The sequence below is a fragment of the Natator depressus genome, chromosome 3 (assembly GCF_965152275.1).
Source record: "Natator depressus isolate rNatDep1 chromosome 3, rNatDep2.hap1, whole genome shotgun sequence".
Classification (NCBI taxonomy): Eukaryota; Metazoa; Chordata; order Testudines; family Cheloniidae; genus Natator; species Natator depressus.
In genome coordinates this window covers 84,596,402-84,622,434 of record NC_134236.1, presented here as the reverse complement: position 1 = coordinate 84,622,434, position 26,033 = coordinate 84,596,402, and the positions used below count along the sequence as shown (strand labels likewise).

At 40.7% G+C, this 26,033-nt stretch overlaps 1 protein-coding gene across 1 annotated transcript in view; it reads left to right on the top strand.

Moving 5' to 3' along the window:
- Positions 1-26,033, top strand: part of AK9 (adenylate kinase 9) — a 228,501-nt gene that overhangs the window by 71,200 nt on the left and 131,268 nt on the right. The window contains exons 16-20 of the mRNA XM_074948221.1: positions 7,386-7,460; positions 8,632-8,786; positions 12,055-12,211; positions 16,714-16,828; positions 17,336-17,412. Coding sequence (XP_074804322.1) covers positions 7,386-7,460; positions 8,632-8,786; positions 12,055-12,211; positions 16,714-16,828; positions 17,336-17,412 — 579 coding nt within the window. The remainder of the gene's footprint in view (positions 1-7,385; positions 7,461-8,631; positions 8,787-12,054; positions 12,212-16,713; positions 16,829-17,335; positions 17,413-26,033) is intronic.

The window sequence follows — 26,033 nt, the reverse complement described above, 5'->3', positions numbered from 1 at the left end:
TCCAAAGCCCCCTCCATCCATCAGAGGGCACTGTTCTCCGGGTAGTGAAGTACCCACAGGGACATCACTCGAAGAAGAAGAGAAAGTTACTTACCTTATGCTGTAACGGAGGTTCTTCAAGACGTGTGTCCCTGTGGGTACTCCACTACCATCTGCTTCAGAGTTCTATCACCAGACTGCAGTAGAGAAGGAACAGAGGGGGGATTGGTCGCACAGCGCCAGTTAACTGCCTGAAGCGGCATGAGATGGGGACCGCGCATGTGCAACCCAACGGGGCACTGCTACCATAAATCTCTGGCTACGAGCACAGTGGGGCGCATCAACACCTAAAGTGGAGCATCCACAAGGACACACATCTTGAAGAACCTCCGTTACGGCCCAAGGTGAGTAACTTTCTCTTCCTTATCTGGACGACTGGCTAATAAGATACCAGACCAAGTCTCAGGTACCCTCCAACATAGACATTATACTTTTGATGTATTGGCTCTTCTAATCAATACAGAGAAATCCATCCTGTCTCTTGTTCAAAGAATAGAATTCACTGGGCAATCCTGGACTCTACAAAGACCTGGGCTTTCCTGCTAGAGCCATGGTTCTAAACAATGTAGGTCATTGCTTTAGATCTAAAGGTGCACCCTGTTACCATAGTTTGGAACTGCCTCAAACTTATAAGACACATGGCAGCATGCATTTACATGGTGCAGCATGCCAGACTACACCTCAGAGATCTACAGAGTTGGATAGCCTCAGTGTACTCACTGGCCTGCCAACATATACTCATGGTGGTTCAAGTACCTGCTCAGGTCTCGTCTTCCCTAGACTGATGGTAGAACCTATGAACGTTTGCGAGAGAGTTCCCTGTGCCCTTCCTCAACAGACTCTCACCCTAGTCACAAGATGCATTAGATCTAGGTTGGGGAGCTCACTTAGGTCCCATTCAGAGTCAAAGCCTTTGGTCTCCCCAGGACCTAAGTGGAAATTTGCTGGTACTTTTAGAGAACACAGCAGCTATCAACTATGTAAACAAGCAATGGGCTGGGGAAGGGTGTCGATTGACAAAGTTATGCCAGGAGGCAATCCTTTGGAATTTCTGCATTGCCAGTTCCATCAACCTGAAAGCTGCTTACCTTCTGGGAGTTCAAAATACTCTGGCAGGCTGCCTGAGCAGGTCTTTCGCAGGTCACCATGTGAATGTGAACCAAATGTGTCCAGTTCCATTTTCCAGTGGTGGAGAACTGCCCAAGTGGACCTATTTGCAACAAGAGAAAACAAAAAATGTCATCTTTTCTTTTGCTCCCGTGTGGGTCACAGCCTGGGTTCGCTGACAGATGCTTTCCTCCTTCCCTGGTCAAAAGTCCTGGTGTATGCCTTCCCTCCATTCTTCTCCTGCCCAAAGTCTTATCCAAGCAAGATTCCACTCACCTTATTCTTAATAGCTCATTGGTTTTTGACTCTACTAGCCCTATCAGTAAGACTTCCACTCTTTCTCCCGAGAAATGTGGATGTGATCTCCCAGGACCACAGCCACCTCCTTCATCCCAACCTTCACACCAGCTGCCTGACATCAGGGATGCGTCATGGCTGACAACCTCGGAATGAGTTTACTCTAAGAGGATGCAGGAGGTGCTGCTAAATAGCAGGAAACATTCAATGAGGTCTACTTGCCTTACTAAATGGAAGGCATTCTGCATCTGGTCCATACAAAGAAGCATCCTCCCAGCTCAAGCTCCGATTTGCCATATCTTGGACTATCTGTTGCTTTTGAAAGAGCTAATCTTCACTAAAAAGAAAAAAGAAAAGGAGTACTTGTGGCACCTTAGAGACTAACCAGTTTATTTGAGCATGAGCTTTCGTGAGCTACAGCTCACTTCATCGGATGCATAGCATATCGTGGAAATGCTATGCATCCGATGAAGTGAGCTGTAGCTCACGAAAGCTCATGCTCAAATAAACTGGTTAGTCTCTAAGGTGCCACAAGTACTCCTTTTCTTTTTTCTTTTTACGAATACAGACTAACACGGCTGTTACTCTGAAACCTAATCTTCACTGTTAGTTCCATCTGAGTCCATCTGGCAGCTAGTTCAGTTTTCCACCCTACTGTGGAAAACTGATCAATTTTTTCAAACCATACGCCCATCAGATTTCTAAAGGGTTTGCTCATATTATACACTCAGGTTCATAACCTGGTTCCACAGTGGGGTTTGAATTTAGTGCTTGCTAAGTTGATGAGTCCCCCTTCTGAGATGCTAGCGACTTATTCTCTGTTACACCTGTCTATGAAGATGGCTTTCGGTTGCTATAACCTCAGCCAGGAGAGTAGAGGAGCTGCAGGCTTTAGAATGGTTTCAGAGTAGCAGCCGTGTTAGTCTGTATTCACAAAAAGAAAAGGAGTACTTGTGGCACCTTAGAGACTAAATTGGGTAGGCTTTAGAATCAGAGCCTCCCTATACAATTTTCTTTAGGGACAAGGTTTTCCTTTGACCTCACCCTAAGTTCTTGTCTAAAGTGGTTTCCAAATTTCACATGAATCAAGTGATTTTTTTTACCAACTTCATTTTCAAAGCCCCATTCAAGTAAAGAAGAAGAAAAACTCCATGCTCTAGATGTTAGAAGAGTTTTGCTTTTTACCAGGATCAGACTAGACCCATTCAGGTCTTCATCTCAACTCTTCATCGTGATTTCAGATAGAGTAATGGGCCACCCAGTCTCCACCCAGAGGATCTTTGCCTAGATTTTCATCTGTATTGGTTTATGCTACCAATTGGCTGATGTTGCACCTCCAAGTAAAATGATGGGTCACTTGACCAGGTCTCAGGTGACTTCTGCAGCCTTTCTCACTTGTGTTCCCATTCTGGATATCTGTAGGGTAGCAATCTGGTGGCAACCTGGTCATCATTCCATACACTTGCTTCTCATTATGCCATCTCTCATCAGTCTAGAGATGATACCAGATTTGGATAAGTGATGCTACAATCCTTGTTCAAGTAGACTCCAAGTCCACTTCCAGTTCGAACTGCATACGAGTCACCTACAGTGGAATGGAAATGTGCAATCACCTGAAGAAGAAAAAACGGTTATCTGCCTTTCCATAACATGTTCTTCAAGATATATTGCACATGTCCATTTCACAACCTGCCCTCCTTCCCTTCTCTATCAGAGTCTTCCCAGTGGGAACTGACGGAGGTTGTGGGCAACGTGACCCTTTATATCTGTGTGCAGTGGCATCAGGGACCAGAGGGCACTTGCGCTTCTCCAGTGGGTACTGCTGAAGGGAAGTTCTCTGATAACTATGCACAAGTTGCATGCGTACCTACAGTGGAATGGACATGTGCAACACATCTTGAAGAACAACAGTTACGGAAAGGTATAATCATTTTTTTCCTAAGCATTTAGCATTGTAAAGGGCCTTTGTCTGTTGCTTATAACTTACTCAAACATTAATCTTTTGGTTTTATTACTTTTCATGTCTGGTTTATGATTGAGAATGAAATCCTTCTGAAACTTTGAACCAAAATGGTTCAGCAGCTTTTGAGACTGAAGACAGTGGGTGGGGGTGAGGGGAATACACCTTTTGATGTTTAAAAAAAAATGTAATTATCTTTCAATAGCTCTTAACTCTTCTCATTGAGGTGCTAGAACTCGAAATTTGTCAGGGACAGAGTCCCTAGATTGGACATGTGTTTTTTGGTGGCCTAGTCAAAATCTATTATGTTTTTTAAATTCTCAAAACTTGACAAGTTATGAGCATTTAAAAACATGATTGAAACATGCCTTCAATGACTTAATAACCAGAGTTTTTAAATAACTTCATTCTCTGCCCATGTTCTCTTGGTATGGCACGTGAGCACAACAAAGCTGGGTTTAATTTTAGCCTGTACTATACATTTTTTAAAAAACATTGTCCAATTCAAAGTACAAGTAAATATTGAATAAGGAAAGTCTCCCTAACTTATTGTATACAAAGGAGCATAGGATGGACCATGAATCCAAACCAACTCCCACTGAAGTATTAGAATGACTCTCATTGATTTCAGCAGTCTTTGAGTGGAGCTCCATGTGACTGAGTCAATGTTGTGTTAGAAACCGTAATTTTTTGGATTTCCGGATTTTGTGTGATTTATTTCTCAATCATAATGTTTTATTGATTTATTTTTTTCCATTTGCTATAATACACAGGCAGCCAAATTAATTTCTAGTATAACTCCAATATTTCAGCAGAATTAGACCAATTTGGCCCATGATTTTTCCTGTATCACTGAAAGACATTACAATATGATGAAATATCCGTTGAGTATGCTAAGTGGGGACTTGTGGTAGACTGTTGGAAGAATGTTTAGTGGATGATTTCTCTGTGAACACTTTGTATAAGTATGTGGAATAACTTGAAAAATAATTTTTCAAATGTGTGATCATGGCCCTTCAGACTCCACACCCACATAATTTGCACAGAATTCATCTCTAACTGCAGAGTTGTGCTTCAGAATCTGAGTTTTCCTTTAAAAAAACACCATATTTCTTTCAGAGTAACAGCCGTGTTAGTCTGTATTCGTAAAAAGAAAAAAGAAAAGGAGTACTTGTGGCACCTTAGAGACTAACCAGTTTATTTGAGCATGAGCTTTCGTGAGCTACAGCTCACTTCATCGGATGCATAGCATATCGTGGAAACTGCAGAAGACATTATATACACACAGAGACCATGAAACAAAACTTCCTCCCACCCCACTGTCCTGCTGCTAACAGCTTATCTAAAGTGATCATCAAGTGATCATCAAGGAAGGCCATTTCCAGCACAAATCCAGGTTTTCTCACTCTCCCCCCCCCCCCCCCCCCCACACACACACATACAAACTCACTCTCCTGCTGGTAATAGCCCATCCCTCTTTGAAACCTCTCTTTATAATGCGCATGATAATCAAGGTGGGTCATTTCCAGCACTAATCCAGGTTTTCTCACCACCCCCCCCCACACACCCCCCTCCAAAAACCACACACACAAACTCACTCTCCTGCTGGCAATAGCTCATCTTACAATGTGCACAGCAATAATCCAAGTTTAACCAGAACGTCTTGGGGGGGGGGGGTTTGTAGGAAAAAAACAAGGGGAGATAGGCTACCTTGCATAATGACTTAGCCACTCCCAGTCTCTATTCAAGCCCAAATTAATAGTATCCAATTTGCAAATGAATTCCAATTCAGCAGTTTCTCGCTGGAGTCTGGATTTGAAGTTTTTTTGCTTTAAGATAGCGACCCTCATGTCTGTGATTGCGTGACCAGAGAGATTGAAGTGTTCTCCGACTGGTTTATGAATGTTATAATTCTTAACATCTGATTTGTGTCCATTTATTCTTTTACGTAGAGACTGTCCAGTTTGACCAATATACATGGCAGAGGGGCATTGCTGGCACATGATGGCATATATCACATTGGTGGATGTGCAGGTGAACGAGCCTCTGATAGTGTGGCTGATGTTGTTAGGCCCTGTGATGGTGTTCCCTGAATAGATATGTGGGCACAGTTGGCAACGGGCTTTGTTGCAAGGATAGGTTCCTGGGTTAGTGGTTCTGTTGTGTGGTATGTGGTTGTTGGTGAGTATTCGCTTCAGGTTGGGGGGCTGTCTGTAGGCAAGGACTGGCCAGGAACCTATCCTTGCAACAAAGCCCGTTGCCAACTGTGCCCACATATCTATTCAGGGAACACCATCACAGGGCCTAACAACATCAGCCACACTATCAGAGGCTCGTTCACCTGCACATCCACCAATGTGATATATGCCATCATGTGCCAGCAATGCCCCTCTGCCATGTACATTGGTCAAACTGGACAGTCTCTACGTAAAAGAATAAATGGACACAAATCAGATGTTAAGAATTATAACATTCATAAACCAGTCGGAGAACACTTCAATCTCTCTGGTCACGCAATCACAGACATGAGGGTCGCTATCTTAAAGCAAAAAAACTTCAAATCCAGACTCCAGCGAGAAACTGCTGAATTGGAATTCATTTGCAAATTGGATACTATTAATTTGGGCTTGAATAGAGACTGGGAGTGGCTAAGTCATTATGCAAGGTAGCCTATCTCCCCTTGTTTTTTTCCTACAACCCCCCCCCCCCCAAGACGTTCTGGTTAAACTTGGATTATTGCTGTGCACATTGTAAGATGAGCTATTGCCAGCAGGAGAGTGAGTTTGTGTGTGTGGTTTTTGGAGGGGGGTGTGTGGGGGGTGGTGAGAAAACCTGGATTAGTGCTGGAAATGACCCACCTTGATTATCATGCGCATTATAAAGAGAGGTTTCAAAGAGGGATGGGCTATTACCAGCAGGAGAGTGAGTTTGTATGTGTGTCTGGGGGGGGGGGGGGAAGGGTGAGAAAACCTGGATTTGTGCTGGAAATGGCCTTCCTTGATGATCACTTTAGATAAGCTGTTAGCAGCAGGACAGTGGGGTGGGAGGAAGTTTTGTTTCATGGTCTCTGTGTGTATATAATGTCTTCTGCAGTTTCCACGATATGCTATGCATCGGATGAAGTGAGCTGTAGCTCACGAAAGCTCATGCTCAAATAAACTGGTTAGTCTCTAAGGTGCCACAAGTACTCCTTTTCTTTTTTCTTTTTACCATATTTCTTGTCCTTATGGTTGAGGAGAAAAGCTTGAAAAATGTGAACCATATATAAACAGGTGCAGTGGAGTCTTCCTTAGTTTTTCAGCCAGCCTGAAACAATAGATTTGAACGACGTGAATTGTCTCACACATTTTAACGTTAACTTTTAAACCTAAAGATGACCTATAACATATTAAAAACTGAAAATATTGGAACATTGTAAAAAAGCAACCCTGAATTCAATATAAAAATAAACAACATAAAAGCTACTGTACTGACTGGACTATTATTTTTTAATATTTAATTCAATAAAACTCACAAACTTAAAAATGTATCTGAAACTGTTACACAACTTTCACCAGAATACTACAATATCTAGAAACTTTGCAGCACAATTTAGGTCCATCTTACTACAGAGTACATGGCACTGCAAACAAAATATTAAGCAGTATTGTTTCCATGTTAGCAATGTCATGGAAATGCAATTCTACCATTATACATAACCATTACTTGAGTCTCACAAACACCTTAGTAAATTGTGCAAGAGTTGCCAATTACAAAATTAATCCATAAACTGGATTACATTAAATATAATTAATAATCAAGTTTAACATTATTCTTGAAGTAGTAGTATTCTGATTGTAATATGCTTGCTTATTGTGTAACACAGAAGTCTCTGCAAAGGAAATGCAGATTTACCAAAATGTATTATTTCTACTTTTTGACAAAAATATCTTTTCCTTTAATCATAATATTATTTTAATGTTATGATATTTGATAACTATAGTGGATACTAAAGACACCACTGAGGATACTTCCACGTCCAGAACCGATGGAGAAGGAACCACAGAAGAACAAAATGGTACTAATATTTTTAATTATTATAATTATGTCTGTTTGTTTTCCAGTATTCAAATATGACAGAAGACAAAGTCTCTGGACCAAAGAGATTATAATTTAATGCAGATATCTTGATAACGTTTAGATCTCTGTGGGACAAAAATTCAACACTGACAAATAATGAAAAATCTTGATATAATTAGTTTTACAAAAAGTGAGTTTGGCATTTTTGTCAAATGCTAGTTTTCACACAATACATCATGCATTTTATATAGTAACTTCACAGTATATTTTTGTTACTATTTTATCAACAAGGCATATGGAAAAATTAATGATCTTGAAATCCTCCTAAAATATTTAATCATTTCAATATATGATCTTTATTCCTGTTGTACAATAAATGAATGATTGAATGCACAGTGCTAGTCAATGTGAGTAATTGACTTACACATCTTTGGGAATATAGACCTTATAGTTTATAGAAAGGGTAGTCAATAGGCAGACCGCAGGCGAAATCTGGACTGCCAGACACTTTTGAACAGACCCTTAAATTTTTATTTACTTATTATCATTATTATTTTCTCTGAAGTCTGGACCTTGACTATATCTTGACCAAAACATTTTGACCTCAACAAAAAATAATTTACTACCCCTGATGAGGTGCCACCTTGCGCTATGATTTTTGTTATTTCTAACATACTATACTGGGTCAGAGCAAGTTAACGCTTTGACTAGAAACCCACAAGAGAAGATCTGAGGGTGCTAAAGGAAGTGGTAGTGGTGATTCAGTTGGTATCACTCTTCTCACTGAGTCAATATTGAACTAATGCCCTTTCTGGTGTTAGGGGTCATTGTACTGTGTAAGAGGTTATCTTTTGAATGAGACATAAAATCAAGGTCTTTGGTTGTCATTATTAAATGTCATTTTGAGGGAATATTCTTCAATTCATGTTGTGTAACTTCTTCAAAACTGTTGTGTAGTGTTGCTGTGTTGTTAAATGACTGCTGCATTCCACCTAAGAAGTGGCTGTGTTTTGGTGGTCATTTAAATGACTCCTGTTTATAGGACGTACACATTAATTTGTAAGATCTGTAAAATGCTTTATAAGCCTTTTTAGATGAAGAAAAATACTGTGTAAAATAGAAGATATTAGCGATCTTTATTATTAATTAATTCCTTGCAAACACAATAGAAGATACATCAAGAAACACATCAGAGTCAGAGGTAACTGCTGATCACCCAGAAGTTCAAGCTTTGTTAGAAGAAGCTGTAAAGATTGCAGCACAATCTCCAATAATGCTACCAGCTGAAGTATATGTCGAAGTATTAGAGGAAGCCATTACAGAGGTAAAAATACCAGTACCAAAACATTCAAATGTCATTTCTAAGAGTTCCTTGTAATATTTTATGTATTCCTTTGGCAACATTTACTTTTCAAATTGTTCATTTGAAATGTAAATCTAGTATACTTCACGTTATATAGTCTCAATTTGACCCAAAACATACTGTAGACTAGCTTACATTAGGATGTAATATTTGTAGCCTTTTAATTAGGAATGTCAAACTTTAATTAATTTTATATTCATTTTTATTTTAGTTTCACTGTAAACCTTCTGATACTATTGGAATTTCAGAGCAGCAGTGTAGAAAGGCTTAGAACTCTCCCACATGGCCCTTAAGCAATGAACAGTACAATATACCATTGTACTCAGGAGCTGTATTGATGTTTATAGCTATAATAGTGAATTAAGAGGTGCTTCCTTACTACACTGTTAAAGCTGTAACATAGAAATCTAAGACAGGTTCTTAAATCAATTATTATAAAGCCTTTTTCTTCAGTTCTTGGGCAAAACTCCCCAATGATTGCCTAAGCAAGGACTTTAGGATCAGCCTATGAGAATTCACCATTGTTTTCTTCTAAAAGGGATGACTTCCAGGCCAAACTCTGAAAAGATTAGGATTAGTGTTAGATCAATGAGACTGGATACGGTGTAAGCTTCCTACTTCAGTTATGTCCTTAAGCATGTGCTTAATTTTAAACACCTACTTAAGTCCCATTGACTTCAATGGGACTTAAGTAAGTACTTAAGTGCTTTCTTGAATAGGGATCAACTTACATACATGCTTCCGTGCTTTCTTGAATTGGGGCTTGAGTTAAGAATCCTCAAAAAGAACAGGAGTACTTGTGGCACCTTAGAGACTAACAAATTTATTTGAGCATAAGCTTTTGTGGGTTAAAACCCACTTCATCGGATGCATGCAGTGGAAAATACAGTAGGAAGATTTTATATACACAGAGAACATGAAACAATGGGTGTTACCATACACACTATAAAGAGAGTGATCAGTTAAGGTGAGCTATTACCAGCAGGAGAGAAAAAAAAACCTTTCGTAGTGATAATCAAGATGGGCCATTTCCAGCAGTTGACAAGAACGTGTGAGGAACAGTGGGGGGAGGCGGGGAAATAAACATGGAGAAATAGTTTTACTTTGTGTAATGACACATCCACTCCCAGTCTTTATTCAAGCCTAATTTAATGGTGTCCAGTTTGCAAATTAATTCCAATTCAGCAGTCTCTCAGCAGATATTGTTCGGCCTTTCTCAACTAGCTTGAGGAGTGCTTTAGAAACTGGTATTTTCTCCCTATGAAGGTACTTACACATCGTAACCAAGCCAGCTCTCAATGTTCTTTTTAAGTCTCTCACTGTACAGCATTTTCTCCAACCTCAAATAATTTTTGTGGCTCTTTTCTGAACCCTCTTCAATTGTTCAACATACTTTTTAATATGTGAACACCAAGACGGGATGCAGTATTCTATTATAGGTCTCACCAATACCATATACCTCCTTACTCCTACTCCCTATTTATACACCTAAGATTATATTATCCCTTTTTTGCCACTGCCTTGCACTGGGAGCTCATGTTGAATTGCTTGTCCACTATCACTCCTATATCCTTTTCAGAGTTTCTACTTTCCAGGATACATTCCTGCCAAGGGGGTTGAAATCTCTGGGAACGGAAGATAGTTTCCTCACAAATCTTGAACAAAGACTATAAGATGCTGAAATTAGGTCTTAGCTATTAGAAAGCATATTTTTACTTTTATTTGCTTGTAATCATCTCTACCTTTATTTCTTTTACTTGGCATCACTTAACCTATGTCCTTTTGTTAATGAACTTGTTTTACTTTTAATCTAAACTAATACAGTGCTGTATTTGAATAGAAGTAATTAATTCCAGTTAATATGGTAAGCTGCGAATTGTTCTCTCTTTAAAAGAGCAAAGGAACATTATTCTTTCTCTGAGTGGTCCAGGAGAGGGCTGGACACTTCATGGAAGATGGTTTTGGGGAAATTCAGGTCTGGGAGTGTGTCTGATATCACCTCTGCGTAAGATAATTGGGTGATAGAGACTAGAGTTGGGCTGTTGTGTTGTAGGCAGACTGCAGGGGTCAGAGTGTTGAACCACAGCTGCAAAGCACACAAACACTTCAGAGAACTGCATACTTGTCTGCTGGCTGTTGGTGTGTGGGTTGTGAGCCACAGCAGCAAAGGATTTAAGGCATGCAGGGTTACAAGACAGGTGGTGACACAACCACTCACTGGTCTGGATTCCACATTCTTTGGACCTAGATGCATAACCTCGCATTTGGATATGTTTAATACATTTTGTTTGAATGGAATAGCTTAAACAAGCAATCCAGATCACACTATATAACTGTCTTGTTCTCAGCATTCTATGCCATTGTGCCAATCTTTGTATCATCTACAAATTTTATCATCTGTGATATTTTATTTACTTCTGGATCATTGACAAAAATATTGAATAATGTAAAATCAGGTACAGAACTTCACTATAAAGTTCAACCTTATCAACCTCAATGTGATCAGTCATCTTGAACTTTCAAAAGCTTTCTCTTTCTCTATCCTTCTCCTCACTTCAATGGGAAAGTGTTTAAATAATATAAAAGCAATTAAAGTGTCTCCTATTATTAAGAGAGCTGTTACTAGATTCCTAGATTTGGCCCTGAAACTTCAAATATTCTCCATCTCTGAATTTGAATTATGTACATTACACAAAGAAATTAGTTGTACTAAAACAGTGGAAGTAGATGCCCTTCCAGAGTATTCCTTTAACATTGTGACCAAAAGTGATGAATTTTACCTAAACCAGTCTATTTCCTTCATTACTTTTTCCTGTTTTCTCATACATCATATAAGGAGTTTATCCAGTGTAGGCTAGATGTTAAAGAGGGATCTTAGCTTTTATTTGGCCAGGAAGTAAGATAGTTAAGAGAAGTCCACATCTTCTTATTGTTTGTTTGTTGTTGAATTTTGTAAATGGATACTTTGAGTGTAAATGGTTTATATTAATATGGAAACTGGTGTTTCATTCTCAAAACAGTAATGCTCATTCCACTTAAGCTACCGCAGCTTTTAAAGCGTAACTACCATTTTGTTGATCTTGGAAATCTTCAAAACTGTAACACAAAGTTCAGTTCACATTTTTTGTGAGTAGAAAGAATTTATATTGTCTGTTTTTCTAAACAATTCACTGATATTATTGTATTTATATCATTTTGTTTTACAACTAAATCCAACATTTTGTAACAGCTCACTAAGAAGAACAAAGACAGGTTTCCTGGGGCTCCAGAAAAAGGAGGATGGGTACTAGATAACTATCCTATAACATCAGAGCATTGGTTAGCCTTGTCAGAAAAAGGCCTCTTACCTGACACTGTTGTCTGTCTGAAGAATATAGAAAAAAATGGTTAGTAAATGTTTTACTTTTAAAGCATAAAAATGAAAATCTTTTCCCAATTTTGATGTCTTTGCTTGAGGTATTGTTATAAGAAATGTCAGTTAAAGTGTACTTGTGTCCCACTAGCAATTTTGTAGGACTTTGCCTCTATATCAAAAGGGATCCATTTCTCTCCCTGCCTTTTTAAATAATTTTGTCTGTAATGCAGGTCTCCTCCCCATGACTCCACTCAAAACATGCCAACATAATTCCAGCCCCAAACCTAAATATTGAAAAACATAACAGCACACTTCCTGCGACTGTGCCTCAGTGGGTCACAGCTGAGAATACCAAATTCTGGACAAACTGTCAAAAAAATAGGGCAGACACACCCCAAAACTGGTGGTTGTGCTCCCATGAGATATACCAAACCAGCAACAAAAGTAAACTTCTGTTTCACCACACTGGCTAACTGTTATACCAATAAAATAAAAACCAGCAGGATCTTATTAAAGGGAAAAAAGCAAAATACCACATTTATTGTGAATACAGAAAGAATCCTAGTAAGCAGTTAGTTATAGCTATAACATTCCATTCAATTTCATATTTATTCACACATTCATTCCTACAAACACACACACACAGGTTCTGCAAGGTTGTTATCATAGTAAGCAGTTAGTTATAGCTATAACATTCCACTCAATCTCATATTTATTCACACATTCATTCACACACACACACACACACACACACACACAGGTTCTGCAAGGTTGTTATAGTTACCAGCCTTAGAGTTGCTCATGCCAAGCCACTGGCCAGGTGGCCTGGACATGAGGAGGGAGCAGGGCCTTGTCAGATGCTCATCTGATGCTCCTGGAAGTTGGTTTGCAGAATCAGACCCCAAAGTTCTCACTTCCTAGAGTCCATTTTTATCAGAATTTCTTCCTATGCCAGTCTATGGGAATTGCTTCATCATGCTGTTGCTGAATCAATCAGCAGATAGCACATTCCTGACGGCTCCGTGCTGCTAGATGTTATCTTGTTCTTTGGTTCTCCCATTCTTGAGGCTGTTGGGTGGATTCCAGTCTGCCCTCCGGGGGTCCTCTGGTTATTTCCACTTGACGCCTTCTTCAGCCGATGGACACTGGATTCTTAGGCTGGCAGCTCCCTGATCATTCAGTTATTATCCACACCAAGCATCCATCCACATACATCCTCTATCTCTATTTTAATCACAATTGTTAACAAAGCGAGATGAATACAACAAAAGGGCGGGGAGTCTCTGGGTGCTGTTTCTGTTGTTACAGAGTATTACTTTGAGTCTCTCTGTGTGAGTAGTTATTACGAAGAATTGTTTTGAGAACAGTCTCTGTCTTAGAATGTACTAACACAATTAGCAGCTTGCAAGTTTCAAACATAGAGGGAGAGAAACAGTACCAAAAACCAAGAGACCTCTTAATTAGTAATACCCTGGAATCTAAACTATGGGGAATCAAACTCATTTGTGATTTTAGTACAGAACTTCTTTAATATGATCCAACATAATAAGAAGTCAGAAAAGCAGTTTCCCTAAGTATTCCAGTCCTTGTAGCACCACCAAAAACACTAGATTTAACAATGAGTTCTTTAAAACCAATTTCATCAGATAAAAGGTTCTTCTGGTCCCAAAGGACCAGCCACACACCCAGGTCAATATATAACTCCGACCTTACCCAAAAATCATGCTGTTGCCAATCCTTTAGTATCTGAAATCTAAAGGTTTATTTATAAAAAGAAAGAGAGAAAGAGAGAAAAAAAGAAAGAGAAAGAAAGAAAGGTGAGAGTTAAAATTGGTTAAAGGAATCAAATACATACAATAATTGCAAAGTTCTTGATTCAGGCTTGGAGCAGTGATGGAATAAACTGCTGTCTTAAGTCAAGTGTCTGGTTGCTTCCAAATCATTGGAAGGTCCTCAATCCCTTGGTTAGAATGCTCCCATTAGTATAAGTCCATAGTCCAGAGGTTTGAGCAAGAAAGAGGCCAAATGGAGATGTTTCCAGAGCCTTTTATAGCTTCTGCCATGTGGAGGGAAATCCATTGTTTCAAACAAAGCCCTCAGCACAGCTAGTGGAAAATTACAGGTAGCAAGATGGTGTTTGGAGTCACATGGGCAAGTCACATGTCCATGCATGATTTTGCTTAGTCACAGCAGGAAAGTCCATTAAGTGTAGATAGGCGTCTTCCATGGTCCATTGTGAGTTAAGTGTTCCTTGATGAACCACTTAATTTGAATAGTCCCTTCAAGATGTGCAGGCTAAATACCTTGTGGATGTTACCCAGGAATAAACACATTTGAAATACAGGTATAGAGCCAATGCTCATAACTTCAAATACAAAAATGATACGTGGATACAAATTGCATAATCATATTCAGCAAATCATAACCTTCCCATAGACACTTTACTTGACATAATTTGTACAAGATTTGTTGCAATTATATAACAGTGGTAGCAACAATGATCTACATGGTCATATTTAATCAGATGTCACACCTCCTCAGCACATCACCTAAATAACTCTATTAGAAACATTACAAATGGTAGCTTCTGAAAATGCTAAATATTGTTACAAATTGTTTCCACTTAAAACAATTGCTGCTATTTAACAATTATCCAAACAAGCAACACACTTAAACACAACAATCAACTAAAAATCTACACCATACACAAACTAACTATCTTCTTCAATGCAACACCAATTCAGTATTTCCAGCAACTAAATAACATACATTTCTAACCATTCCAATATAGACAGAGTTAAAAATTGCATGTTTTGTCTGGAGGTGATAAAGGAACCCTGTGTGTTTGGGTATGAATAAGGTAATGTGGAGAAATCAAAATCAAGGGATGGCTAAGGAACAAACTAAGTAGTTTCTGGCTTTTTTATAGGTGTGTTAGCGGAGTATCCCCTTAACTATTTTAAATGTTTTATTGGGGTAAATTTTTACAAATTCTGTGTCTGCTTTCCACTTATATCTTCTAATAGAAATAATAGCCCACTTCTGCATTTCTAGAGCACTTTGAGTTATTGTATCATAGACCACACCCTCAGTTGGTCTAAATCAGCATTTCTCAAATACGGCCAATAGGGGCTAGATGTGGCCAATAGGGGCTTTTCTTGCCACCACAGCCTTCTGGGTGGTGATTGGGAGCATAAAGCAGCAGCCCTCCCCTGGTCCACCAGGAGGGGTTGGACTCTGCCTCCCTCTGGAGCCACAAATGCTAGAGGAGCAGACAGCTGGTGTGAGTTCCCCACTTTCCCTGGGGCAGTGGGGCTCAGGCTTCGTGCTTCAGACCTGGGGTTGTGGGTGTCAGGCTCCAGCCATGCAGCGGTGGCATCCGGCCATGGGCTCTGTCCCTCGGTCCCTCACACATCACCCCTGGTCCTTGCTGCCTCACCCCGCCCCCACTGCCTCCCTACCTACCTCGCCATCCAAGGCTTAATTTGTCTCCCGGCTTGCCAGGGCTGAGTAAATCTGCTGTGAAAAGTGATATTTGTATGTTTGTTAATATCAGTTTTTACTGCCTCCCAGCTAGCTAACAAGTCTGCTGCTGTGAAAAGTAGAAGCAGGCTTACTAGCTAGCAAGTCTAAAAAAATAAAACCAAAAAAACTAAAGAAACGACAACAAAAAAGACAAGAACATGCAAAGTACCTTATTTGTGTTTGTATTCTGTTTAGGTCCAGAAAAGAATAGAGACAACTGTGTTGTTTTTATTATTGAGTTTGCAAAAAAACCCACCACTTGTATAAATAAGTTACTGTGATTTGGACATGCACATGTACATATGTATTCGTTTTTCCTAAAGTTAATGAAGCATTTTAGGAAAAATTGTCATAGCAGCCACCAGCAAGAGTAGGTGGCCACGCGCTGAGGGCACCAACAATTTTGTTATGAGAACCCCTGAAATCAGCATAGGCTCTATTTAATTAAATGGAGATATACCTGCCAACGATGTGTACCTGTATCTGTTTGCCAAACCAAATGAATGATATGCCGCTGCTCATGTGAATAAAGTTACTCATATGGATAAGAGCTTTGCAGAACTGAGGATGTAAGTCTTTATTTCTGCATACCCTGAATCAGTAATATGGATTCATGGATTTTATTTTTTTTTTCATGATTTTTTAAACATTTTTTGCCATTCTTAAACTATGGGCACACATACAAGCTAGAAAAACAACAATTTCAGTTTAAAATATGACATACACAAATGTAAAATTTCAATACTTATCCCCCACCATAGGCTTGCCATATCCCACACTCAAATTATTAGGCTGTTGGCACTGAAAACAAAGCTTTAAAATTTTCAAAAGTGGTATATCTGTCATTTAAATTGGCACACACTTCTTCTCTAAAATTTAAAAATGTGTCTCTAAGCTGTCAACCATTTATAAAAGGGATTTCATACCTTAAAAGCATACTCCTTCTAATGAGATGGTAGTTTTATATTGCTACCAAAAGTATATTACTCTTGTGTAATTGTATTGCAGGAATATTTTTACTACGCAGATTGTACCTAACAAATAAAGATGAAATTAATTCTAAGATTTTGGAAAGACTTACAGATGAAGCATTAAAAAAGCAAAAAGAGGAGGAAGAAACAAGGTAAAATGTAACATGTGAATGCATAAAATATAAAAGGAATTCATTTGATATAAGATAATATATTCTACAAGAACATACACTGCTTTTATGGTCACAAAAATTTCCACATCTATTTTACGTTAAGGAGATCCATTAACACAGTGCACTAAAAAAAAAGTTAAGAAGAGTTCTGGTAGGTCCAAAGTCCTGCAATACATTGTTACCTTAGTGTTAATCTCTGATGAATACTAAACTCAGATAACCACATTTGGTGTGGGGAGATCGTCTAGCTAATATGTTTTCTTTGGACCCAGTCGTTAGTTTATTTGTCAAAATGATAACATCCAGGAAAGGTCACAAATTATAATTGATTTTTATTTAGTAATGAATCACTTTGAAGAAGCAGGCTTGCCAAACTGGATCTTAATATTGAAAAGTATTTTTCTGCATTTTCGCTTGCATTTAATGTTTGAAACTTGTTTCAACCATATTTTATACACATAAGGATATAGAATCTTCTGATTTCAGGAGAGAACTGCAAGAGGTGCTGAAATTAAAAGAAGAAAATCAGCAACCTGTAGAGCCTGCTGAAGACAAATATGAAAGCAAGTATCTTCTGATATAAATTTAATAACATCTCTTTGGAATTGTTTCATTGTTTAAATTATTTTACAAATTGGGATTCAAACTTTAGCCCTCATTTTTAGCCACTCAGCATCTGGGGGAAGGAGTACTTCACATTACTCTCTACTGAACACCTTGACCAATTCAGGTATCAGTATTTTTGCAGAGATCTAAGAGGATTACTCCCATTTCTCTCTTCCTGGTCCTCAAAAGCCCTACGTTGTGATGGCCTTCTTCCAAACAGGAACAGCTGGAGATAACTCAGAGCTCATCAGCACATCTGTGTTGATTGGCCAGCGGGAACATTCTCTCCCCCACAGCTTTGTGGCAAAACTTTCACGCCAGCTTGAGTTATGTCTGATTCAGTGTAGTACTATATTCTTCCTTCCCTGAATTTTGCAGTTAATTGAAAACATAAATATATATTGTAGTGTATATTAAACATAAAAAATTGTAGATTAATAAAATCAGAAAATTCAGAGTTCTTCAAGTATTTATCCACATGGATCCCACTGTAGGTATTTGTGCCTTGTGCATGCAAGCCTGGAATCTTTTAGCTAGCTGTGTCTTTTGGGGCTGCCCATGAGCCCTATGTGTCTTCATGCCCCCTGTTATGGGGTGTTCACCTCATACAAGGCAGAACAGGTTAAATTAGGGTAATTAACCTGATAGGCCGCACCTGGGGGAAGGCCTGCATATGAAAGTCAGATTGATGATCGAGCCCAGCTGAGAAGGAACAAGCAGCGCTGATATAAAGCCAGGAAGTTGGCAAGAGAAGGGGGCTGCAGTGGAAGTAGTCTGCAGTCACTCTCTGGGAGAAGAGAGGTGTTTTGGGGACTATGGAGTTAAGTAGTCTGCAGTTACTTCACTGGGAGGAATGAGTGTGGTCTAGTAAACCCAGAGAGAAAGGAGCTAGAAGATACAGGAAGGAGTCCAGGGAAGTAGGAGTGAGGTCTTGGAGCCACAGTTGCTAGTCATAGGTCCCTGGACTGGAACCCAGAGTAGAGGGTGGGCCTGGGTTCTCGTATCAGCCACCTGGAAAGTGGTATAGCCTGGGCAGTGGAGCAGAAGACTGCCTGGGACAGTTGTCCAATAGGACTCTGCTACCCTGGAAGTGGAGGACTGTACTGACCTGGCCAGATGACCAAGCCATGAAGAAAAAGTGGAGAGAGGGAGGCAGCTGGGTGCGCGAATGAGTGGCAGAAGAGGGAATTAGACCCAGAAGGAGCTAAGCCCCAGAGCAGCCAGAAGGAGGCACCCTTGCATTAAGTGTGCCCCTTTAAACCTCTACAGCAAGGGTATAAACGGTGGAGCAGCCCCAGCCACCACTCTGTTTCTTTTAGTGTCCATGACAGAGCTACACAGTGTCCATCTGCTTTCCTATTGTATCTTAGGACAGGGGGGTTATTTATTTGGTTTTTTTTAATTTGTTAACATTTTATTTGGTGACTAGTGGGGAAAAATAAACAATTTTTTCTTTGATTCTCCCCTTGGTACTGGACTGCACATCATGGGCTGAGTCTTGATCTCTGGGTTTTAAAATCTACCTTATTTGCAAATCAGCTATGCCCACGCATGATGGACATGCTAGATGCCTCTTTTGTTTAGGGAAGTCCCATACTGTGGAAAAACATTCAAATTTCAAATCTTTCTCTAAGAGAGCTCTCAATGCCCACTTAAAGGTATTTCTTATGGAAAAATCAGTTAAGAGTGTTTCAGACTCTGGAGTTCCTCCATGGAAACAGTCTGCTGTATTGGAGCTAGTATCTACCCGTTTTCTGGCTACCAGAGATGTTACGTTGGGAGCTGGTAGATCTTCTGGCTCTAAGAAACTTCATGCTTCTTAAAATCATGCTTAGCCTTCCCTTTTATCATCCTCAGGTCAGTCAGTGGTTCCTGCTGCTCAAGGCAGGCAAAAGAGTGCTTGATGCCAAACACTATCTCACCGGTTAAGAAGAAATCTAAGTCTTATCATTCTAATGTTTCCAAGCTGACTCCTTCTAAGGCAGATCAGTATTATATCTCTTTAGGAATTATGTAAACTTGCTATTCTGCTTTGGTACCAAGGTGACAATCCTCATTGACCAACACTGCTACTTTAGAACTGGGGATAATGGTACTATCTGTTACTGATTTGTTAGTACCATGTTCTATTGTGAAGGTCCCTTCATCTGAGATTTCTACATTGAATTGAGTTTGGTACCAACTGCACTGGTACCCACGCCTCTTGCAACTCAGACCCTTTTTACAACTTCTATGGACATAGTCATTACCCCAGAACCAGCGCCTCCTCTCCTAGACACTTCTCTGATTTCTGTGGGCTCTAAGTCTGTTCTAATACCAGAAATAAGGGTAGTGATTATGAATATCTTCCTGCAACCATCTTCTATGATACTGGCATTGGTGTCTCAGAGACTGGAGTCTGGACTTCCTCATTCTGTGGTAACACCTCAGAAATCTGTACCACTAATGGAGAAGTTCTGCTCATTTGCATCTTCCTCATCTTATGGCAATAGAAGTCCTTCCAGATTTTCTCTTCATTCTTTGTTTGGTTCCTGAAAGGGATTTACAAAGGAGCCCCTCTTGTTGTAGATCTGTTGTATGCTTTGGACTGGTCTCAAGTACCTTGATTTCTACTTTATCATATGTCAGGGATTAAGGCTTGGGCAATCAAGTCCAGTGATTAAAGACACAGATGGTTGGGCTGGAGGAGGTTAAGCCAGAGTCAGTAGTTAGGGACTGGAGCCAAGGGTCAAGGCTGAGTTGATAGCCAAGGAGATTATTTTGTATGACCCATATCATTTCAAACCTCCTCTCCCATCCAAAAACCTCAATAAAAGCATGCCTGAGTTTGCTGAGGCACATGGCAACATGGACATAATATGACCCTGTATTCAAGGTTAAACCTCTGGCCTCTCCCAAGGTTGGTTGAGGTCAGTTTCAGCCAAGTCCAGTTTCAGGCACAACTTGGACTTACTTATAGAAGATCCTCAGTATGCGCTATCATCTCTCTTTTGGTGGACAAACCCTCTGAATGTTTGCCAGTATATTTGCTTTCATCCTCCACCCACTTCGGAGCCTCTGGTGTTGAATACATCTGCCCCATACTAGCCTAATGGGTTAATAAAACCCTAGGGAGACTGTGCAACAGGCAGCCAGTTGGGGAGGACCCATGGGAAACTGTGCAGGAGACAGCATATTGGCAAGGACTAGAAGGAGCAGCTGGGCAGATCTGCAGGCAGAGCAGATCAGTCACTCCCTGGAGCTCGAGGAGGGAGGAGGACTCGCTGCCTTGCAGGCAGAGGGCAGCTAGCAACTTGGACAGAGCAGCGCTGGGCAGGATCAGGGGAGTGAGAGCGAGCTCCCGGCTGACTGTGGGCATGCTGAGGCCCTGAGACAAGGGCGGAGAAGGTTCTGGAGCTGCGGGGACGTGGCCCAGGGAAGTAGACTGTGGGGCTGGACGGGACGCAGCACGTGGCTGCCATCTACAGGGTCCCTGGGCTGGGACCCAGAGTAGTGGGTGCGCCCGGGTCCCACCCCCCCACACACCATTCCCACTGGCCACCAAGGAAGTGCCTGGACAGTGGACTACGGTCCCCCCAGAAAGGGGGAGAAAAGACTGTGACGTAGCCAGAGAGCTGTGTTCTGAAGAGAACGCTGTGGTCATTGGGACAACTCACATCCTGGAGTAGAAGTGACGGTGGTGAGACATCACCAGACAAGGGCGCACGGGTGGATGAACCTAATTCCCAGGACAGCCAGCAGGAGATGCCACAATGGTGAGTCATGCGCCATCACAGCATCCAAGCTATGATGGGGGGTACACTTGAGTTTTCTTCAAATTCAGGGTAAGTGTTCCAAGGCAGAGTCTTGGTTACACATAAATGTACCAAAGCTCAAGGTTGTTAGTCTAACCTACAAGGCATTTCTGCCTTTCCTTCAGGGGCCCACTACCTAAAACGTAATGGACAATACAACACCTATACACTATATAGACAGTCAAGGGGGAGTGAGATCATCCCCTTCTGTCAGGAATCAAATATACCTATGGGACTGGTGCATCCAACATTGGGCTGGGCTAATAGCTTTCCATCTCCTGGGTACCCAGAATTATTTGGCAGATCAGCTGAGCAGAAAGAACTCCACTACTCATGAGTGAGAGTTAAAAGATTCTGTTTTATACTATGTATTCCTAAAATGGGGAGTTCCCTCAACAGACCTGCTTGCTACAATACAGATACATATTTCCTGCAGCCCCGAGAAGCAGTGCAAAGACTTAGGGGAGTCAGAGGTAATGGAAGAGCTGAGGGAGAGGGAAGTAATTGCTGGGAAGGAGCCTGGATGCAAAGTGGGAGAGTTGTTGGGTGTGGGTGGGAAAAGTATGGAACAGTTTTTTCGGGGGGAGGGATTGTTAGTGATCCCCCCGTGCAGACCCTGGCTGACCCTGCCCCTCTCATTTGGTCATGCACATCTGGTCCTCACCCCATGTGTCCCTGCACCCCAATTCAACACCCCTCCCCCATCCCCATGTGACCCTGTGCTCCCATTCAGCCACCCCCTCCCCCATGTCCCTGCACCCCCTTCTCCTAACTCCATGTGTCCCTGCCCCCTCTCAGCCACCCCTCCCCTGTCCCCAGTGTCCCTGCACCCCTGCTCCCCCCAGCCCCATGTGTCCCTGCACCTCCACTCCTATTCAGCACCTGTCACAGTCTGTCCCCCCATTAGCCCTTCTGAACCCCAGTCTGTGACACCCCGCCCCCAGCAGTCCCATGTGCCCCACACTGTCTGTTCCCCTATATCCCATGCCTCCTGACCTGGCCCCATGGGTAGGGCGCTATGAGGAATGCAGCCTCTTCTCTTTCCTATCCGCATCTGGGGCTGCTCCCATTGGGAGCAGCTGCTCTCTGTTCTGGCACAATAGTGTCCCTGGTGGATGAAAAGTGTAACTGCAGCACTTTCCAGCAGAATGTATTTTCTGATGAGAAAAAAAAAATTCTGTGCAGGACATGACTTCTGCATGTACACGGTGGCACAGAATTCCCCCAGGAGTAACTGATACAGAGTCCTTACCTAGTAAATGATAAGAGTCCTTACCTGGATTTTTCATATTGGTGAAGGAACTGAGCATCTATTGGAGCTGTGTGTGTGCCCTTGCTATAGGGGGCATGAAAGCATATAGGGCACATGCACAGCTCCAACAGATACTTCTGGGTAAAATATTCTGGGCTCATGCATGCACACACCTACATTAGGATCCATGCAGATAAAAGCATCTTTAAGAACTCCAGTTACTGTAAGGCAAGTAACCTCTCTTTATGTTTCCCTCAATAAAAGTAACTCAGTCCATATGTACTGTATGGTAGTATTTTATATTCTGATCACTTTCATGCCTTAATATATGGGTAGTGTGGCTGAGTTACATATTTTCAGTTTCCAGACTTCTGTGCAATTTAAAATCTAAATGATAACAATGTTAATGTAGATATTTTTATTTTTAAATTCTATTTTTTAAAATAAAGAGAACTTTTATTGATGGTGGCAATCTCAAATGAAAGAATCACATTAAGTGTTAAAGTAGGCAGTCCATCTGTGCTACTGTGTTCAGAAGAATACTGAAATCTAAAACAAATTAACTTGTTTAATTAAATAAAAGCATTCTTTTAATTACATTTAAACTGTTCATGGCATTCCTTCTCAGGCAGCATCTGCTGAGTCAAATAGTGTAAATGTTTTTTTTTAAATAAAACAAGATCGTTTTAGTCACCAATATTTGAAGTTATGCATTCAAAAATAAGTTTTAAGAAAACCTCATGCTTCATGGCATGAATTGATGGTCTTGGGGGTCAGAAAAGGAATCTACCATCACATGTAACACAGTACAACTGACGAGAGGCATTAAGGGTAGGGCTCCATGTATTCTACAACTCCATTGCCACTACAGAGTGCCACGTTATTGATTTCTAGCTTGCAGCACAGTACATGGGGCCTTCATTCTGGGTGGAGCTGAGTGAAAAGTGGAAAAAAATGTCTGTGAATCCAAAAGGTAAATTTAAAGTAAACTATATTTGTTTAGGTTTCAGAGTAACAGCCGTGTTAGTCTGTATTCGCAAAAAGAAAAGGAGTACTTGTGGCACCTTAGAGACTAACCAATTTATTTGAGCATGAGCTTTCGTGAGCTACAGCTCACTTCATCGGATGCATACTGTGGAAATTGCAGAAGACATTATTATATACACAGACACCATGAAACAATACCTCCTCCCACCCCACTCTCCGGCTGGTAATAGCTTATCTAAAGTGATCATCAAGTTGGGCCATTTCCAGCACAAATCCAGGTTTTCTCACCCTCCGCCCTCCCACAGACAAACTCACTCTCTTGCTGGTAATAGCCCATCCAAAGTGACCACTCTCTTCACAATGTGTATGATAATCAAGGTGGGCCATTTCCTGCAGAAATCCAGGTTCTCTCACCCCCTCACCCCCCTCCAAAAACCACACACACACTGAGTTTGTGTGTGGGGGGGTGAGAAAACCTGGATTTGTGCTGGAAATGGCCCACCTTGATTTTCATGCACGTTGTAAGGAGAGTGGTCACTTTGGATAGGCTATTACCAGCAGGAGAGTGAGTTTGTGTGTGTGGTTTTTGGAGGGGGGTGAGGGGGTGAGAGAACCTGGATTTCTGCAGGAAATGGCCCACCTTGATTATCATACACATTGTGAAGAGAGTGGTCACTTTGGATGGGCAATTACCAGCAAGAGAGTGAGTTTGTCTGTGGGGGGGCGGAGGGTGAGAAAACCTGGATTTGTGCTGGAAATGGCCCAACTTGATGATCACTTTAGATAAGCTATTACCAGCCGGAGAGTGGGGTGGGAGGAGGTATTGTTTCATGGTGTCTGTGTATATAATAATGTCTTCTGCAATTTCCACAGTATGCATCCGATGAAGTGAGCTGTAGCTCACGAAAGCTCATGCTCAAATAAATTGGTTAGTCTCTAAGGTGCCACAAGTACTCCTTTTCTTTTTATATTTGTTTAAATCCTTTCATGCTTGAAAACCAAAGCACTCCAGGCTGGTTAGGCAACGGTTAATAGGCAAAGCTCAAAACCAGGTAGGAAACTCAGCCTGGAGCAGTTATAAGGAAGATTAAGATTATCTTGATTTTAGTGAGGCTTTTGACAGTCACACGTGTCATTCTCATAAGCAAACTAAGGCAACGTGGTCTAGATTAAATTACTAAATGGTGGGTGCATAACTGGTCCAAAGACTATACTCTAAAAGTAGTTATCAATGGTTTGCTGTCAAACTAGGAGGGCATATCTAGTAGGGTCCCGCAAGGGTCTGTCCTGGGCCCGGCACTGTTCAACGTTTTCATTAATAACTTAGATAACAGAGTAGAGAGTATGCTTGTAAAATTTGCAGACGACACCAAGCTGAAAGAAGTTGCAAGCACCTGGGAGTACCGGATTAGAATTCAAAACAAACTTGAAAAACTGGAGAATTGCTTGAAATCTACAAGTTGAAATTCATTAAAGACAAATGCAAAGTACTACATTTAGGAAGGAAAAATCAAATGCACAACTACAAAATGGGGCATAAACGGCTAGACAGTAGTGCTGCTGAAAAAGATCTGGGGTTTATAGTGTATCACAAATTGAGTATGACCCAACAATGTGATGTAGTAGCAAAAAAAAAGGCTAATATTGTTCCAGAATGTATTAATAGGAATGTCGTGTATAAGATAGGGGATGTAATTGCTTCTACTTGTTACTGGTGAGGCCTCAGCTGGAGTATTGTGTCAATTGGGTCAAGTTTGGGGTGCCGTACTTTGATGACGTTTTAGAAAACCTGACCTATGAGGAAAGGTTAAAAAACTGGACATGTTTAGTCTCAAGAAAAGAAGATGGGTGATATGGTATGTCTTCAGATATGTTACGCACTGTTATACAGAGGTTGCTGATCAATTGTTCTCCATGTCCACTGAAGGTAGGACTAGAAGTTAACAGTCTTAATCTACAGCAAGGGAGATCTAGGTTAGATATTAGGAAAAAGCTTCTAACTATAATGTTAGTTAAGTACTGAAATAGGCTTCCAAGGGAGATTGTAGAATCCCCATCGTTGGAGGTTTTTAAGAACAGGTTAGACAGACAGCTGTCAGGGATGGTCTTTATAAAGATTTTATAAAACAGGTGGTTTTTCACGAACAATGAAGCATTTCTAAAATGTTAAATATAAAGGACTTCTAGTCTCTGTAATATCTGCATCACAAACGAAAAAGTAAGTCTTGGTTGTGATCATCCGACTTACATTTAAATCATCGAGAACGTCAAAACAACTATGCATGAAAGAAGTAATAATGTCAATACACTTCTGCTGTAAACACATAAGCCCTTATTTAGAGAAAATTGTGTTTTCCCATTGCTACATTTGATTTCCATAATCAAATACTGACTCATCAAAACACTTCAGTCATGCTGCTCTCAGCCTGACATCTGTTTTATTGCACTTTTATGTGTCTCAGGCACATTGACTACAACCCTATTCCCATGTGACATGTTTTTATAGGAAAAAATTAATTGTATGTGCACAGCTCATTTTTTATAA